This window comes from Ylistrum balloti, unplaced genomic scaffold, assembly GCF_031769215.1.
Source record: "Ylistrum balloti isolate Yb309-2 unplaced genomic scaffold, AGI_CSIRO_Ybal_v1 Utg370078, whole genome shotgun sequence".
Lineage (NCBI taxonomy): Eukaryota > Metazoa > Mollusca > Bivalvia > Pectinida > Pectinidae > Ylistrum > Ylistrum balloti.
The window spans coordinates 978,705-997,083 of NW_026782116.1; the positions used below are offsets into that span (position 1 = coordinate 978,705).

Here is an 18,379-nt window from a genome sequence, read left to right on the forward strand (position 1 = left end):
TGCCTGCGAAAAGACGCTGGTTAAAAAAACGAACCAACGAAAAGAAGAAGTCCCGCCAAAGCGTAGAAACGAAAAGTAGAAAACCCACCAAAGTGAAATAAGGAAAAGACGCCAAACCGAGATAAAAATACTACACACACCAACGCGTTAAGTTAAATTGATGTCTAACGGCTTATAAAGGCGGTCGTTACTGACTTTTCATATTGATTTATTTACACCGACATTATTAAGGGGCGTTAGCGTGAATATGAAGATTTAATTTCAAATATTCGATAATATATGATTGAAAAACGATGGAAACCAATTTACGCTAAGTCTTGATAAGTTGTGTTTAAATTCTTTGCTGAATTCCTTGCCTTAGTTTTATATCCCTTTGTAACAAGTACAACCAGTTCACGGATTTTGTCCGAATTCTGACCAATAGAGTACTGATCGTTGAATCCAATCAACGTTGCTTTGGAAATGTGACGATATAAAGCATTAAAGTTGATTTGGAAGCATTTATGATACAGACATTACCATATTTCTTTGACATAGCATTTCAAAGTTAACAGTTTCTCAAAAAACTGTGTATGAAAATGGGAACTTGTAGTAAATGTTAGGTGAAAAAGATAATCTAGATTTGCAAACACAGTGATCTGGTTGATATATTTTTGTCCCTGAAGTTTGTCCTAACCCTGCGTGTCGTGGCCTGTTTTTACGATTGGTAGCACATGACACGAACAATTATCAAATCGATATGGTTCTTGGGTACTAAATTAACAATTAATTTCCTGGGGTTCCACGCTGTTTTTAAGAAAATAATAAATTCATGAAAAACTGATTAATTGAAAATTTACAGAATAAACTATGGTCCGTCTCATGATTTCCTTGCTCTAAACCTTTTTAACACGTCGATAATTTGAATCATCAAAAACGTAATTAGTTAGTGTAGATCCTCGTTGGCACTACTTCCGAACGATGATCATTTAATACATGCATCACCGCTGTGAAGACATATTGATATTTATTTGATAATCTTTTTTTCTGTGTCGCCTCCAGTTTTAACACTGCAACCATTCTGTTTTTTTTTATTGAAGGAGGAAATTATTGTGTAAGGTATGTCTGACAGATAAAAGGCGCCGCAAGTGAACATGACACGTCTCTCCAAACGCCGGAACTCTGCACCCCCAAGCAGTCGGCATCGTCGGAACTAGCCTGAGGTTGACCTTGGTACCACCAGGAGGTGAGATCAACTGGCTGACCGTTCGCTATCCAGGTCCACGTGCCCTCGGTATCCAAGTCGTTTCCGCCGACCCAAAACACTGGAAGAGAACACTAATTAAAGATAGTCTGCTTTATCTGTAAAATTATATGCATATAGAGTTGTCTAATCTTGACTGTGTTCTGTTTGCCTATAAATAAATAATAAATGTACTATTAATATAATCTACTATCCATTGGGGTTGAGGGGTTGAGATAATCTCTATCAGAGCGGGTGGGATCCAAGATAAAGCAATGACAGAATTCTGCATGGGTGAACTATTGACATTACTATAGTGTCATCACAATGAAATGACAACGCTTCATAATAAATCAAATTATGTCAAAACATAGGAATAATAATATACACAACCAACAGAAGATCTGAATGTGACGAAAAATGACTAGTGTGTAGCATATTAACACTGACGTATGTAGTGTGCGAGATGGTAAGGAGTCAACCAACTTTTTCGGATGTGCTATAAATATGTTTACACTTACAGTGTGACGAGATGGTAAACAGAATAAATAAAAAGTACACAAGATGGTAATAATGTACCGTGGTCGATTCGGCTACACTTTGTTTAACTTGGTCATAGATGTGCAAGGGTATGACGCTAAACTGTTCCGTGACATCCTTCTGGTAAAGAAAAATGACGGCACGATACTGGTAGATAGGAAACAGACGGACCTATACCTCAACCTTCGATCGCATCACCCCTAAAAATAATTGCCACGGAAGAACAAGACAAGAAGCAAGAACAAAATGACATTTATAGCACCATGAAAGCATGTGGACACCCTTATTGGGCAATTCAGAAAGCTATTAATTGTTGGTGAAAGCAAAGACAGGCCAAGAGACGAAAATGGAAAATAACACATTAATAGGACATGTAGTCATTTCTTACATCAAAGGTCTGTAAAAAAGCATTCGGAGGATTCACCATGGCTGTGGTATTGTGAGAGTCATGAAGCCTCACAAGACTCTCCGAAATGTCCTCGTCCATCCTAAGGATAAAACACCCAAAAGGGATATCGCAAAATACGTATGCAAAATCGGTGCATTATATCGGGCAGACGATTCGAGGTCCGACCTAATGAACATCAAAAAGACATGGAATTCCAAGAAGACAAAATATGACCAGATCAAAGAGAAAGCATTCTCAGTCCCAAGTTAATAAATCGGCTCTTACAGATAATTCCATCCAGTTAAATAATAGCATTGACTGGGAAACTTCCAAAATACACGACAAGGACAAAAGCAACCTTTACAGACGGTTGGTCAAGGTGGCATCGGGCCAGAACTAATCAGGCGCGATGAGGAGGGGAACACTCTCGCACCAAAGTGTAGCCGAATGGACCACAGTAAATTGTTACCATCTTGTATACCTTTTTCTGTAATCTGTTTTCCATCTCGTCATATTGTTGTCAGTCTAAGTGTATATATAGCGGCATAGTTGGTGAAAGTAACGTACATCAGTGTTAGTACGCCTCACGTTATTCCGACCCTGTAGCCATCGAAACTCCAATCATTATGTTATAAGGATTCTTCTTGCATTACCGAACTGAAGAAAATGCTCCAAAATGTCTGCCAAATCAGTTCTTGCTTGGTCATGAGGATCTTAGCGCCAGAGACTGACTCTAACTCATGAACAGAAGAATGAAGTAGATTTCAATAGTAATGATTTAATCTGTTTTTAGATATTTAACAACTTTTTCCTTTAAATACTATTAATAAGTTCATCACGACAAATAAATGCATGAATGGATTGTTCGTTTTTTTTTTTTTTTTTTGCAAACATCACACAAACACGCACAATCATACACACACATACCACCACCACCAGAGAGAGAAAGCGAATCTTGCTCGTGCTAATATGACATGTTTTACCTCGTTTCTAAATAATCTATACAGCAATAGAGGTATCAGTGATGTAATGATACTGTAATCGACATATCGATCCCCTCCCAACAACAAAAACCGAAGGTGATATACCCATTTTATATTTGTTTAAATCTTCCACTTGTAATGACACAACTCCCTTGGGTACTTGGGTACAATCATATTTGATGTTGCTCTCTCAATGCCATTTTAAATCCAAAGCTTGTTCGATTATTTTGACAGTGATTTACAATTAATTATGGTGTTCCAGTGATAACTTTACCGTTCGGTCATAAGCAAATATTATGGGCCAATCTTTCATAATTGAAAATTATCCTTAATCAACAAGCAATTGTTTAAAAAAATCTGTCACAAAACACTTGGATTGAGTCTCACAAAATTGACATCCAGTAAAACATGCATTGCGTTGCGGACAATTACAGCGTGCCATCTATGCAAAATCCAATCAATTATTTTGTAAAAGTCATGACTTAAGTGAGCGATATTTTTGGTGTACTAATTTTCTGTCCTGATGTACTGATGATGTTCGTATCCGAGTAACCCAAATGGAATTGTAAGCTTTCCTTATCTCCTGATAATCTAAGTACCCTGTAATGTGACCTGATCTGATGTTAAAAGTATTTTGTAATCTAGCATTAACTATACTTACCTCTTGATGGTTTAAGAACCTTGTACCCTTGTGTAATTTCTTCTGACATCCTGGTTTTTATTTTCTCTGTAACCTGGTGTAATCTGTTCTGATATCCTTTTTTATATTTACCCTGTAACCTGGTGTAATCTGTTCTGATATCCTGATTTATATTTACCCTGTAACCTAGTGTTATCTGTTCTGTTTATATTTACCCTGTAACCTAGTGTTATCTGTTCTGATATCCTGGTTTTTATTTACCCTGTAACCTGGTGTAATCTGTTCTGATATCCTGGTTTTATATTTACCCTGTAACCTGGTGTAATCTGTTCTGATGTCCTGGTTTATATTTACCCTGTAACCTAGTGTTATCTGTTCTGATGTCCTGATTTATATTTACCCTGTAACCTAGTGTAATCTGTTCTGATATCCTGGTTTATATTTACCCTGTAACCTAGTGTAATCTGTTCTGATATCCTGGTTTATATTTACCATGTAACCTAGTGTAATCTGTTCTGATATCCTGGTTTATATTTACCCTGTAACCTGGTGTAATCTGTTCTGATATCCTGGTTTTTATTTACTCTGTAACCTGGTGTAATCTGTTCTGATATCCTGGTTTTATATTTACCCTGTAACCTAGTGTAATCTGTTCTGATGTCCTGATTTATATTTACCCTGTAACCTAGTGTAATCTGTTCTGATGTCCTGATTTATATTTACCCTGTAACCTGGTGTAATCTGTTCTGATGTCCTGATTTATATTTACCCTGTAACCTGGTGTAATCTGTTCTGATATCCTGGTTTATATTTACCCTGTAACCTAGTGTAATCTGTTCTGATGTCCTGATTTATATTTACCATGTAACCTGGTGTAATCTGTTCTGATATCCTGGTTTTATATTTACCCTGTAACCTGGTGTAATCTGTTCTGATATCCTGGTTTATATTTACCCTGTAACCTAGTGTAATCTGTTCTGATGTTCTGATTTATATTTACCCTGTAACCTGGTGTAATCTGTTCTGATATCCTGGTTTTATATTTCCCCTGTAACCTGGTGTAATCTGTTCTGATATCCTGGTTTATATTTACCCTGTAACCTAGTGTAATCTGTTCTGATGTTCTGATTTATATTTACCCTGTAACCTGGTGTAATCTGTTCTGATATCCTGGTTTATATTTACCCTGTAACCTAGTGTAATCTGTTCTGATGTCCTGATTTATATTTACCCTGTAACCTAGTGTAATCTGTTCTGATATCCTGGTTTATATTTACCCTGTAACCTGGTGTAATCTGTTCTGATGTCCTGATTTATATTTACCCTGTAACCTAGTGTAATCTGTTCTGATATCCTGGTTTATATTTACCCTGTAACCTGGTGTAATCTGTTCTGATATCCTGGTGTAATCTGTTCTGATATCCTGGTTTTATATTTACCATGTAACCTGGTGTAATCTGTTCTGATATCCTGATTTATATTTACCCTGTAACCTGGTGTAATCTGTTCTGATATCCTGGTTTTTATTTACTCTGTCACCTAGTTTAATATGTTCTGATATCCTTATGTCTAAGTACTCTGTACTCCAGTGTAATCTGTTCTGCTGTTCTGGTGTTTCAGTACTCTGTATTCCGGTGTAATCTGCCTTCATATCATGGTGTTTAAGTACTCTATACGCTTTAGTAATCAGTCCTTTAATTCAGATGTAAACGGTATCCTGGCGCAGTCTTGCATGAAATCCTTGTGTTCAATTCCACTATAACTAGTGTAATTCGTTCTACTTTCTGATGTCAAATTTTCCTGTACCAAAGTATGATCTGTCCATACCGCTTGATGTTTCAGTACCCTGTACCCTAGTATGATCTGTCCATACAACCTGATGTTTCAGCACCCTGTACCCTAGTATTATCTGTCCATACTACTTGATGTTTCAGTACCCTGTACCCTAGTATGATCTGTCCATACAACTTAATGTTTCAGTATCCTGTACCCTAGTATAATCTGTCCATACTACTTGATGTTTCAGTACCCTGTACCCTAGTATTATCTGTCCATACCGCTTGATGTTTCAGTACCCTGTACCCTAGTATGATCTGTCCATACTACTTGATGTTTCAGTACCCTGTACCCTAGTATTATCTGTCCATACCGCTTGATGTTTCAGTACCCTGTACCCTAGTATTATCTGTCCATACCGCTTGATGTTTCAGTACCCAGTACCAAAGTATGATCTGTCCATACCGCTTGATGTTTCAGTACCCTGTACCCTAGTATTATCTGTCCATACTACTTGATGTTTCAGTATCCTGTACCCTAGTATAATCTGTCCATACCGCTTGATGTTTCAGTACCCTGTACCCTAGTATTATCTGTCCATACCGCTTGATGTTTCAGTACCCAGTACCAAAGTATGATCTGTCCATACAACTTGATGTTTCAGTACTCTGTACCCTAGTATTATCTGTCCATACTACTTGATGTTTCAGTACCCTGTACCCTAGTATTATCTGTCCTTACTACTTGATGTTTCAGTACTCTGTACCCTAGTATGATCTGTCCATACAACTTGATGTTTCAGTACCCTGTACCCTAGTATTATCTGTCCATACTACTTGATCTTTCAGTACTTTGTACCCTAGTATTATCTGTCCATACTACTTGATGTTTCAGTACCCTGTACCCTAGTATGATCTGTCCATACTACTTGATGTTTCAGTACCCTGTACCCTAGTATTATCTGTCCTTACTACTTGATGTTTCAGTACCATGTACCCTAGTATGATCTGTCCATACAACCTGATGTTTCAGTACCCTGTACCCTAGTATTATCTGTCCATACTACTTGATGTTTCAGTACCCTGTACCCTAGTATTATCTGTCCATACTACTTGATGTTTCAGTACCCTGTACCCTAGTATGATCTGTCCATACTACTTGATGTTTCAGTATCCTGTACCCTAGTATAATCTGTCCATACTACTTGATGTTTCAGTACTCTGTGCCCTAGTATGACCTGTACGCACCACTTGATGTTTCAATGAGCTGTACCCAAGTATTAGTGTATTCTGTCCTAACAACTTGATATTTTATTATTTCATCCTGGTAAAACTTTAGTAAAATCCTGATGTTTAAGTTCTCTGTACCCTGTTTCAAATATTGAATATTGTATTACGTACTTTGTACCCTAATTCTATCTGTTCTTACCTCCTGATATTTAAGTATATCATTTATATATACGTACCTCCAGCTGATGTTACCCTCAGTATAAAATAGTTCATAGTGTTTGAGTCAATCGTTGCCAAACTTCCATCCAGCTCCTGACATTTATCCTACAAAAGAGCAGTTGAATATTAAACCAGTGCCAAGCTGTTGTCTTTTTCAAAACGTAGCTGCAATGTATTTTGTATATAAATTCTTATGTTTGAATTTTGATTACAAGACATGCTTAGGGCATTGGTACCATCCGTCAGCTAAAGATCGTTTTCATATAAATATCTGTTGTGTTCCGTGTGTATTATTTATCATATAGACTGAAATTATATCAAACATACATGCACATAAATGCTTTTAATTTGTAACATTCATAATTTTAAACAGGCTTGATCATGGTAAGAAATTTTGTTAGATGTATCTATTAAGTTAAAATCCACAGGACAATGGGCCTCAAATATCATCTGGCCATAACATATTGATTATAGAATGACAGCAGTCATGGCAGTGCGAACACTTTTTTCAAGGTAACAATCACTGCATATTGGTTTTTGGACCGATCCAAAGCTAAAATAAGAACACTTGATCCGCACCACCTAAGGATAATTTTAGGCAAATTTAAGCTGAATCTCAATAATGGAACTTAAGAAAATGTGATACAGGAAACTATGATTACACAGTCATATTACAAAATTTGATTTCCTTAACATCCCAAAACCTCAGTTCCACCAGTGAATATTGAGAAGTCTAAAACGGACAGACCTGAAAACAACAGATCTTCACGGGGTTATTTCATGCCTGTTTGATCTTATTATATTAATGGAGCCTAAGGGAAAAGTATTAACTAAACTTTTAGCGATATATCGAATAAAGGGTATGGTCTCTATGGTATTTGTAGACTGGGTATATAAACCTGAACACAGAAGATAAACCAGACTCTGATTGAAACTGAAATATATCATTTATTAAATTGCCAAATGACGACAGCTAATATTAAAATGTTTTGTTAATAATCCGTACAGTCATCAGCTGTACGAACCGTTATCCAATTAGATATATTTTAACAGTATACTCAGGACTACAAATATGGGGAACAAACTACACCACCATATAGCTTGACAATTCCAATAATATTAGAAATGTTTGCCTATATCCCCCATCCATATCCATTTTACTTACATGATAACTGACAAAATCGATCAATAACTTGAAATTGATAATAACATCCCTGATGCAGTTCGTAACATAAAGGACACTAAACTTACTTGTGAAATCAGATTCATGTTATAAACTCTCAAGTGAAATGTGACTAGAAACTACCTCATACATGATGCCAAAGTCAATCAAAGACAAAACATGTTATGATGACTACATGACCAGAAACCACTAACCCCATGGTCATACGTACCCAAACTCAAACTATAGTATACATGTACCTGATATTTAGTGACAAATAATTGCAATAAAAAATCATGAGGAAACTGACTGAATGTTCAGAAGGTACAACACCATGGTCATACAGACCTAAAATCTCATTAGTATTACATGTTATACTAAGTACGACAGATGGCAAAACATGACCAGAAGCCACCCACTACATGAAGGAAAAAGAACTAAAATGAAAAAAAAATCATAAAAAATGAGCTTAATGACCAGAAGCTACTAGCCCAATGTCCACACAATAAGTCTAATCATAACTCAGTACATATGATGCATTCATACATGGAACAGGTTGTTTCGAACCATTTACGTTTGCATACATAAATGTGTCTACAGTGCATGGCGAAATGTGGACGACGGATGAGGAGGGACGAAATCTGATGACTGTAAGTCACATGACTTGAAAACTGTGACGAACTTCATTAGTTAATTTTAGTTTATTTTTAGGACATGACTGTTTCAAGTCCCCTAGACCAGATTTTAACAAAATAATATTCGAGTTCCTGTTTGCCCCAATGTTTGAAGGTGTTATGAAATAAAACCTCTTCCTTGCTTACAGATTGTGAAAAAAATATCTCTCTCTCCCTCGCCCCCCCTACCCCCGCCGCCCCCCCCCCCCCCGCCGCCCCCCCCCCCCCCCTCTCTCTCTCTCATCATTCTATTGACCCTATTTTGCCCCGGAGGTTTCTGTTAATTCTGTCAGAAATGTCCGGCAAATGCCCATCAACACTCGCACAGCTTCCGTCACTAAGATGTCAGGTGGAAGATCTCCTGGGGTTTTTTTTCCGAATGCAATTCGATATATTCTATCGGGTCTTTTTATACAAATATATATATCCATGCAATAACATACGTTCATTTTGTATTTTTACAATTTCACACACTATTTATGCGTATAAACACATTCGAACAATCCATCCTCACTTTATCAATTTGGTTGTGATAATTAATAAATGTTTTAGTGTCTGATGTTAATTTACTTAATTACCAATAGGTATTACTAGAGGTGGTTTGAGCAGTTGTGCCAATCTCCACCAACAGAAACTTCCTCCGGTTATATCTATTGATGATACAATCCAACTATAATCCATAACGTAAATTCATACAATAACATCCATTCTGTATTTTTACACCTTCACACACTATTAATGCGTATAAACGCCATCTCATCACTTTATGTTTCCTTATTCTGTTAATTGATTAATGACATTTTGTGCTACATATAGTGGAAATGTTTTCTTTTGCTTTGAGTTACTATATAAGTATAGATTATCTATTAATGAATTGTAATATTAACAGCGGCGCAAACATGGAGTTTTTCCTTTAGATTTTAATTTCTAGCTCGCCTCTCAAAGAGAAGTAGAGCTTATGTTGCCATGCAGGCGTCGATGTCGAGTGTTTAAAGACATCAAGTAAACTCCTTTATAAGTATACTGATATTTGGGTTTAGGGTTACTGTAGGGGTAAACTGTTACTATCCGGAGTCTGAATGGATTTTCTTTTGCTATCACATTTTGGGACTTAGACTTCTTATTTCAAATCTGATTGGTGCCAATATTGAATAGACATTATTTCCTGTTCTAATACCAGTATAATGGGATATATATTCCAGCCGGCCGCATCAACCCCTAATGTTAGTTTGAGGTTTAGTAAACAATTAGAGACCAGCGTTTTAACCGTTGGTTGTTTTTCTGAGTGATTTTCATGACTTTTCTTTTAAGGTTGTACGTGACATCTGGGCTGTCTTGGTCCCATGATATTTTCCTTCTTACTTTCATAAAGTTTGCTTTTAATCTGACAATATATTTGTAATGTAAAAAAAAGTTTCTGGTTGGCCAAAGCTCAAGTCGTTGTATCAATATTGGAACGTTATATTGATAGCATTTATATGGAAAATAATCTGAATAATTGTATCGTAAACTTTACTATTATAATATATGTAACTTCTATTTTTTTGTTATTTTTTTTTTATTATGGTGCTATAATTTTAGTAGATGTGATGAAAAAAGTATTTGAAATAGACATGTGTGATGTGAAAAGATGTTAAGACAGCACTTATAGTATAAAAAGGCGAGTAGTGGATCAGCCATGAACTTACCCGCCCTTCGAACCAAGTCGATGTACTTCCTTCGAAGAAGCATCTGCCTTGGGTATATATTCCTTCACATGTCACTGAAAAAGAAATAAATTGACTCATTATCTATTTGGTGCCGCGCACTCTGAATTTAAAATTCCGGTGGCATGATTCTATCTATCGTCTTCCTCGTCCAATTTTTTAGTGGAGAAACACATCAGATTTGGCTGATACCATTTTACCGGTACTAAAGGAGTAATATTTTAGAAAAAATGCCCTTATCTCACGTATAGGGTACCTTTATAGGTGGAAGCAGTCAAATTCCTAGAGCAATTAATTTGGATTCCATTGCCAAAACACATAGTAATGAATATATACCGTTAAATCCCTTTTATAAAAGTGTAATGTTAAGATTTTCGGTTTATATTTTCTATTTTGCCTTAACAATCAACATAACTGATGTTTACACAACGGTAACTATGTAACATGATGCAGTAAACATGGTGTTAAAGCATTTTAGTGGGGACACTATGAAAGCTGACACCTAAATTCAATTGGGTACCGAGATGTTTTACTTCTTAATGATTCAGAGGCACAATTTAAATACCTAATTTATTTCATAGATTGTCCCTTTCAATTTCTCTCTGTCCGTCACAGCCCTCCTCTCCCCTGAACAGAAGAGGATACAATGACCCGAATAAGAATTATATACAACTAGCGTGTAAGTATAAGGCTGACAAGCGAACGCTACAGTGCTTCAGAGGCAAATTGCTTTTACGCCCATTCGGTCACATAAAATATTCAACTTAATGATAATACGAAATTGACGTTAACAATATTGATACATATAATTACATATAAGATAAATGGGATTATTTATACATAACGAAATAGAAAGTAAACAGGGGAAACTCGGGCAAAACACAGATTGCTAAACACAAAAAACCAATGCCATTGCTGTTTATACCATCGTATAATAAATAAGACCTACTGTTCCTGCATTATTGATTATTTCATTTCGTTATGTGGCTTACAAGGTCGACTCTAACACGCTCCGCTAAGATTTTTATTTTTATTCCCAGATGTATCGGCTTTAATATTCATACTGCTATTATTAGTTATTAATTTGAGTCTGTCGGTCTATAATTATATAAAAGAGTTTAATTGGTGTCTCCGACAACTTTTTAACTAATGTGAAAAAATCATTATTATATTGCTCAATAATGACATTGACAATTGTTATGTTTTTTTTCTGCTAAATAAAGTTTGCGTGTCACTAAATGTCAATAGCATCTTTGAAATATAAGGATAATGGATATATAGTCATGTATTACGCTCCAGTGCAAATGGTATAATTGTTTTAACATCGATTAATTTTCCACAACACTTGCGTGAAAGTACTGAAACATGATAGGTTAAAACACAAATGAGAACGTAACTTACTACTCCACATATTTTTTGTATATCTATATAAATAAGAGCATAATATACATATATATATATATATATATATATATATATATAAATATCAGAAAAATACATTTAAATATCGTGCAAATACAACGATGAACAAAATACATATAACAATATCAGACAAATATAATTAACGAACTATGGTTACGATCAATATTATGTTGCATCGACCAATGGCAAAACCAGTGGTCAATATTTTCCACCATGATTTAATATCACGACACAATTACATTCGTACTTATTAACCACTAAGTTGATTATTGTCTGGTGTGAATATATTACGTAAATATCTTATGAACAAATGATAATGTCAATATGGTGTATTCTTAACAGAGGAAAAAATATATAAAATTAAAAACATTTTGACAAATTAAATCCCTTAACTAGAAAATTATTATTATCATATCACAGGGTCTCTGATAGTTAATATATATTAAATTTAGATACAATGAATCCTTACTGCCCAGTTGCCTGAACAATAGAAGCTTGGAATGTCATATGGTATAGACTAAAACAAAAATAAAGATAGATAACACTACTTTCTAGTGCGATTAATCAATAAGTTTCTATCTGTATCCTTATCAGTTATGTTCGAATCAGGTAATTGATAAGTTAGGATAAAACTGATGTCATGGTTGATCATATAGCTATATGTTCATTGGTTTTATTCCGGGATGGGTCAGTTTCCAATGTGACACCATTGGTTACGGATATGACCAACGTTTAAGAGCGTTGGGGGCGGATAATTCGAGGAGAGATGTTGTTCCATTCGTCGTTCAAGGCATAGGCCAGTTCCTGCAAGTTTGACGCTTGATTTAGACGATTTCTGAAGCGTTGCTCAAAAGATTCCACTCATGCTCAATTTGTGGCAAATTAGGTATACTAGATGGTCAATCAAACATTTGTACGTTATCCTACTGAAAATTATTTGTCTTAAAATATCCTGATACCATTAACTACAACATTTCTTGTAAGATATCTCTAATTTCATTGGAATAGTGACACGGTTCAGAACATACAAATGTTCTTGACGTTCTTCCAACGTTTTCAGACTTTGACCGTTCTTTCAATCACTTTGTATTTATCTCGGTCGCTTATTGGGTATGAGAATTAGGCATTAACATCACTGAGAAGTCCCAGGACGAAATAGCAGTATAATGCAATTTGGTTCAATATTTGGCTCCTTATTAAAAAGCGCTATTCACTTTTGTGTGTTTTGAAAATCTTCTACAGATATCGAACCGAACCTTTACAATTCCGACTTCAAATTCAAATTTGCAAAACGTTCCTCTAGTTGTCTCCACACTTTGCACCTTCCGTCATCGTGTTGCAAATAACATCGGACCTCTTTGGAAAACACAGCCTATTTTCATTGTTTGCAGAGCTCGACTCGATTCACTGCGGTTATTACGGCGGATAGTTTAGGTAACGAATCAATTGCATTAGTGTATTAATCGATACAGACTGTCCAGACTGTATCATACCTACATTCGTTTCCCTTAGTATTTTGTATCAGCTGGGCAATATCAGTATTGATAAATGTTTTGGTGAAAATAAAGACATGAGAATATAAGGAACATATTTCACTTTAATTTGTTCGGTCATTCAGGCTAAGATACAGGTTACACAGGAAATATCATGGAGCTCTTAATGAAGATTTCCAAGCTTGATTGATTTTGGTAGTCCATTGGATTTTGTAGTGTAAACTATCGTCATTTTCTAATATTTTTTTCTTATCACTCATTTACTGGTTTTCGCTAACTTTTCTTTTGAGTATATATCCAATGAGAACAAGGGAAATATATTGACAGAAAGTACACATCAGACGAAACTATGTATGTGTTTCAGACATACACATATGTCAGACAAAAATATTCATAACATGATTTTCGAGTTATTCAGTGAAGATACCCGAGTGCGATAATTGCAGATCAAGTAATAACAAGTTATTAAAGTTATTTACTCGTAGAAAAATTCCACAAACGTATTTAATCAAGCATTACCGTATATGTGTACCAGCCAAATACATAACTGTTTATCACACATGCATATCTGTCATATGTTTTATAAACTGCCGTTCTGCCACATAACAACTTAATTCAGTAACCGAGATTGTGGTGTTGACTAAGGAATTGATTAGTTTTAAGGTACAGCCATTGATTGGTAAATACTATTGTTGGGTAAAATAGTTAATGACCGAATATACTTGTGATAAAGCTATCACTTAATGTTCGGTTCTCCTGTCGACTGAAAGTAAAATTAATAATGTACTAGTCACATGTTTTACATCATTGAATAAGTAAGCTGACTCCTCTGTAGTTCTCTGAGAAGTAAAACTAAATCGAGTATTAGCCGTTAGCTCTTAGTTTATGTTAGTTTGTTTTTAATTTTTGAAAGTAATTTAAAAGCTATGTAAAATATATACTGGTTATTTTTCGTATACGGGCGTCAGAATATGTGTAAAATGAATCAATTTATTTTCACGTATTATTCTCATATTTTTCTGAAAGACTGACTTTCGTTGATTTTTTCAGTTTTTCCATCGAAAGGTAATAATATGATATTGAATATTGGTTATCAAAAAAATAACGTGGACAAATTTAAAACTGCATAGCAACCAAAACCCTCAAATGATTTGAATACTTTATTTGACTGTTTTCTTGTTTGCATGTTTATTATTACAGGGATAGGGGGTCGCATTATGTTGCAATTTTCACCCAAATATCCTGATTTTCCATCGAATGATGTTGATATAATACACAAAAAACATCATACTTACATGCATTAATACAAAGACCAGATCCGTCTGTCATTGAAACACATCTTTCGTTCACTGAACATTTCTTAGTAGCACATGGTCCAAGGCGTGTCTACAATAAATTCTTTCCGTTATTTCAGCTATAACTGCATATATGAATTTTATTATAACACCAATCACATAATTCCAATATTCTATGAATAATGTGAACCGGAAAAATTGGCATGTCCTGAATTCAGATATACAAGATGATTGCAACATATAATTCTAACTAACGGGTATGATGGTCGTTGATACACAATTTGTTCAGTGCTATTTTGTCTTCCTATCTGATTTTCAATTCAGCATTCCTCATTTGTTGTAATATCTATCCATATAAACTATCTATATATTGGGAAATGTAAATTAGACATTTCAAAAAGCAAGTCTAAAAAAATGACATATCATCATAACACTTTGTCGCGTTTCTATCAACATCGACTCAGAAACGATAAATATAACGAATTCGATAAGTTGTTATATAACTTGGGTTCGTTACCACTTTTTCACAATCACTCTAACTCAACCGACTATGTTGCACTATTTACACATTTTGTTCTTGATAATTTTAATGTTATGGTAAATTTATTCATATTTCAAAACATGTGAAGTATAATGGTATACTCCTCTTGAATATTGATTAGAATTGTAACATAAAACAAGTTTTTAACGTATTTAAATATTGAATCGTTCTACATGACATTATGTCGTAGTTCTACACTAAAATTTGGTAACACTCGGCATGAAATCACTTGTAGATTTGTAGACTTGTAGTACTAAAAATGTGAAATATCATATTGAATACATCCATAGCAAAGGCAAACATATTAAAGTTACTCAAGGCAATGGTAGCAATTGGGATATATCTGGAAAGGGCGGAGGATATTACAGTACCGAGAAACTATAGCGAAATGACATGCTGGTTTCTACACTATATTTCCGAATCATTTTATTGACTTGACTGTCATTGATTAATGGTGTAAGTATACTTTCCCATCGAAATTCAAACATGACTTATAGTCTGAATTTCAAATTGTTTCGACCACTTTTTGAAATAGAATACTTGCTGCATGAAACAGCAATTTAGTTTTTTTTTTCTTTAAATATGCTATATCTATTTCTATTCTTGTATAGGTAGTTGATACCCCTCTTTTATATTAGAAATATCAAGACTTTGTCATCTTGAATTTAACTTATGAAGGATGAGTCAAAATCCATAGACATGTGAAACTACGAACGCAATTGTTCAAAACATATTAAAGACCAAAGTGGAAGTCATTGTTGCTATCAGAGGAAACGTCTACTATGCGTATAGGAGTTTCTGTATTAAAAATGACTACACGAGAATTAAGTCACAATTCATTCTCGAGGAAGAAAGCATAAAATCAGAAGAGGTTAAATGTGACCTCACGAACCTAGGTCAAAAATGACGATTTCCAAAAAAGGTAGTTTTAAAAAACCGAAATAATTTTGAACATAAATATTCGGCTAGTTACGACTGGTTAATTTAAATAACATTTTTATATTCAGGTTTGGAAGGCATGCTTTATCTCCCAGTTTTCTCATCATTACTGTTCAGAATGGACCAGACAAGTTCTAGAGAAAGCTGTTTAATCCAACTAAACACATGAAGTCAAAGCCACAACTATGCCACAATTTAGTCATGAAGATATATGAATTTGTATTATGTATTGATGCGTTTTTTTCTGTAGTGATTAGACTTAAGATATTTTTATACTTTAAAAAACTTGTTTATGATAAATGAAAAAAACAGAAACGTAATTTTATTAATTACTTACCGATAAATCTACCGGAAAGGAAGTTGCTGTTGATTTTCTCACAAGACCACAGTTTAACTGATCCCTGTCAAAGGTTACTTCAGCACAGTCTGCAGAACGTTTACACTCCTTTATACATTGAATATATCCACACGGTTTTATCACCTTGAAAATTTCTCCATCATTAGAGACACGATTTATCCAATTGGCACACAACTCTGATTTCGTCAAACATATACATGCAACGAACACAGCATAGACTGTGATATAAGTTACCGTTTCAAAGAAACAGAAGTTCATATTGCCTAAATTTTGCATTAGGAAATTAGATATAACACGTTATGTTTGAACATCATAATTCAGCTAAACTTTAGAGAAATCGGAACCATGTGAGTAATTGCCATGCTGGTTAATTTCCACAATGATGTATACAAGTGTTAACAGCTAACACACTGATGGGTAGATTTACCACTGTGTATTGAGTGGGAAATCTCGGATATACCTGTCGGGAATCAGTGGACTGGCGCAGTCTGTGGTGACCTAGCAGGCCGTAAGCGATTATTGGTTATTTGATTATAGACTACTGTTATAGATATTGTCTATGCCGTGATATGGAAAAAATCGAAATAATCACAGTTATTAACACAATTGGAAACAAATATCTATTAGAGGGAAAACTGTCATATTACAAATGACTGAACGCAATAAAATGATAACAAATGAAGGCAAAAATGACTATGGTATAATTATCTACATCATTGTTTAATATCGTGATATAATAGTCTTGAAAGTGAAAATACAGCGATAAAACCAATCACCAATGCCAATAAAATCATTTAATCCGTCAAAAAACGAAGGAAGGCTAAACATTTGTCTATGAAAATACATACCGCTATGTGTATAGGAGTGATCAGATATCCGAAATAAATCTTGCTTCAAAATAATGTGTATTAATTTCGGAGTGAGTTAATTAGTCTGGTTCAAAAGAGGTGTCTTTCTTTAAAAGCATGAATTCAGAGTTAATATATGAATTTGTATTTCGTTTTATCATATATCTTGGAAGTGGAAAGTTTCAGTTATATTCCTAGGAAATCAAGTACATAAATCTGGAGCCAATTTGAATATCAAAATAGATAAGTGAAACACAAGGATAAACTTTGTTTTCTTGCACAGTTATATATATATACTAAAAGGATAAAGAAACGCAGGGTGAACTTTAAACCAGAAATTAAGTATGATATCGGGCTTCATTTAAAACGAAATTTTGTATACTTACAGATAAATTAAAGCTTAAAAATTCCCAAAGTCTGTATTTTGAATCTGACAATTGGTTTAGAGGTACTAACGATTAAATTGAATGGACCCATAGGATTTTGAAATTGAAATTGAACTGAGTCATCAATATCTTGTGTGTCCGCCGTTTGCTGTGGTCACGGCCCTTATTCTTCTGGTCATAGAGTTCATGAGAGCGTTAATCCGTTTTATGGGGATGTTGTCCCACTCTTCAATCAGAGCTCTGGTCAACTGCTCTCGAGTAGCAGGGGGTGGCTGGCGCTTTCGAACCTGTCTATCCAACTGGTCCCAAAGATGCTCGATCGGGGACAAATTAGGGCTATATGGCGGCAAATCTAGTGGTTGAATGTTGTTGTTGGCCAGAAAGACTTGGCAAATCCTTGCTACGTGGGGGATAGCATTATCCTGCTGGAGGGTTAGATTATGCTGCTGTAAGAAAGGGATAACATGGTGTCGGAGGATCTCATCTCTATACTTAGTTGCTGTTAAATTGCCATCAATAACAACCAATTGTGATTTAAACCTGTCTGAGATTCCTCCC

The 18,379-nt window shown here is 34.9% G+C and overlaps 1 protein-coding gene across 1 annotated transcript; it reads right to left on the bottom strand.

Moving 5' to 3' along the window:
- Nucleotides 1-1,086: 1,086 nt before the first annotated feature.
- LOC132549813 (low affinity immunoglobulin epsilon Fc receptor-like) lies at nt 1,087-16,845 on the bottom strand. Its single transcript, XM_060213786.1, has 5 exons — nt 16,567-16,845; nt 14,750-14,840; nt 10,522-10,595; nt 7,015-7,102; nt 1,087-1,304 (listed from the first exon to the last, which is right to left on the bottom strand). Exons 1-5 carry the CDS (start codon nt 16,843-16,845, stop codon nt 1,087-1,089), a joined length of 750 nt encoding a protein of 249 aa, XP_060069769.1.
- Nucleotides 16,846-18,379: the final 1,534 nt, after the last annotated feature.

Coding starts and splice junctions, on each gene's coding strand:
- LOC132549813 (XM_060213786.1), bottom strand. CDS start 16,845: ATGAACTTCTGTTTCTTTGAAACGGTAACTTATATCACAGTCTATGCT. Junction 14,841..16,566: donor CCTTTCCGGTAGATTTATCG/GTAAGTAATTAA, acceptor AATTTATTGTAG/ACACGCCTTGGACCATGTGC. Junction 10,596..14,749: donor TGGTCTTTGTATTAATGCAT/GTAAGTATGATG, acceptor TTTCTTTTTCAG/TGACATGTGAAGGAATATAT.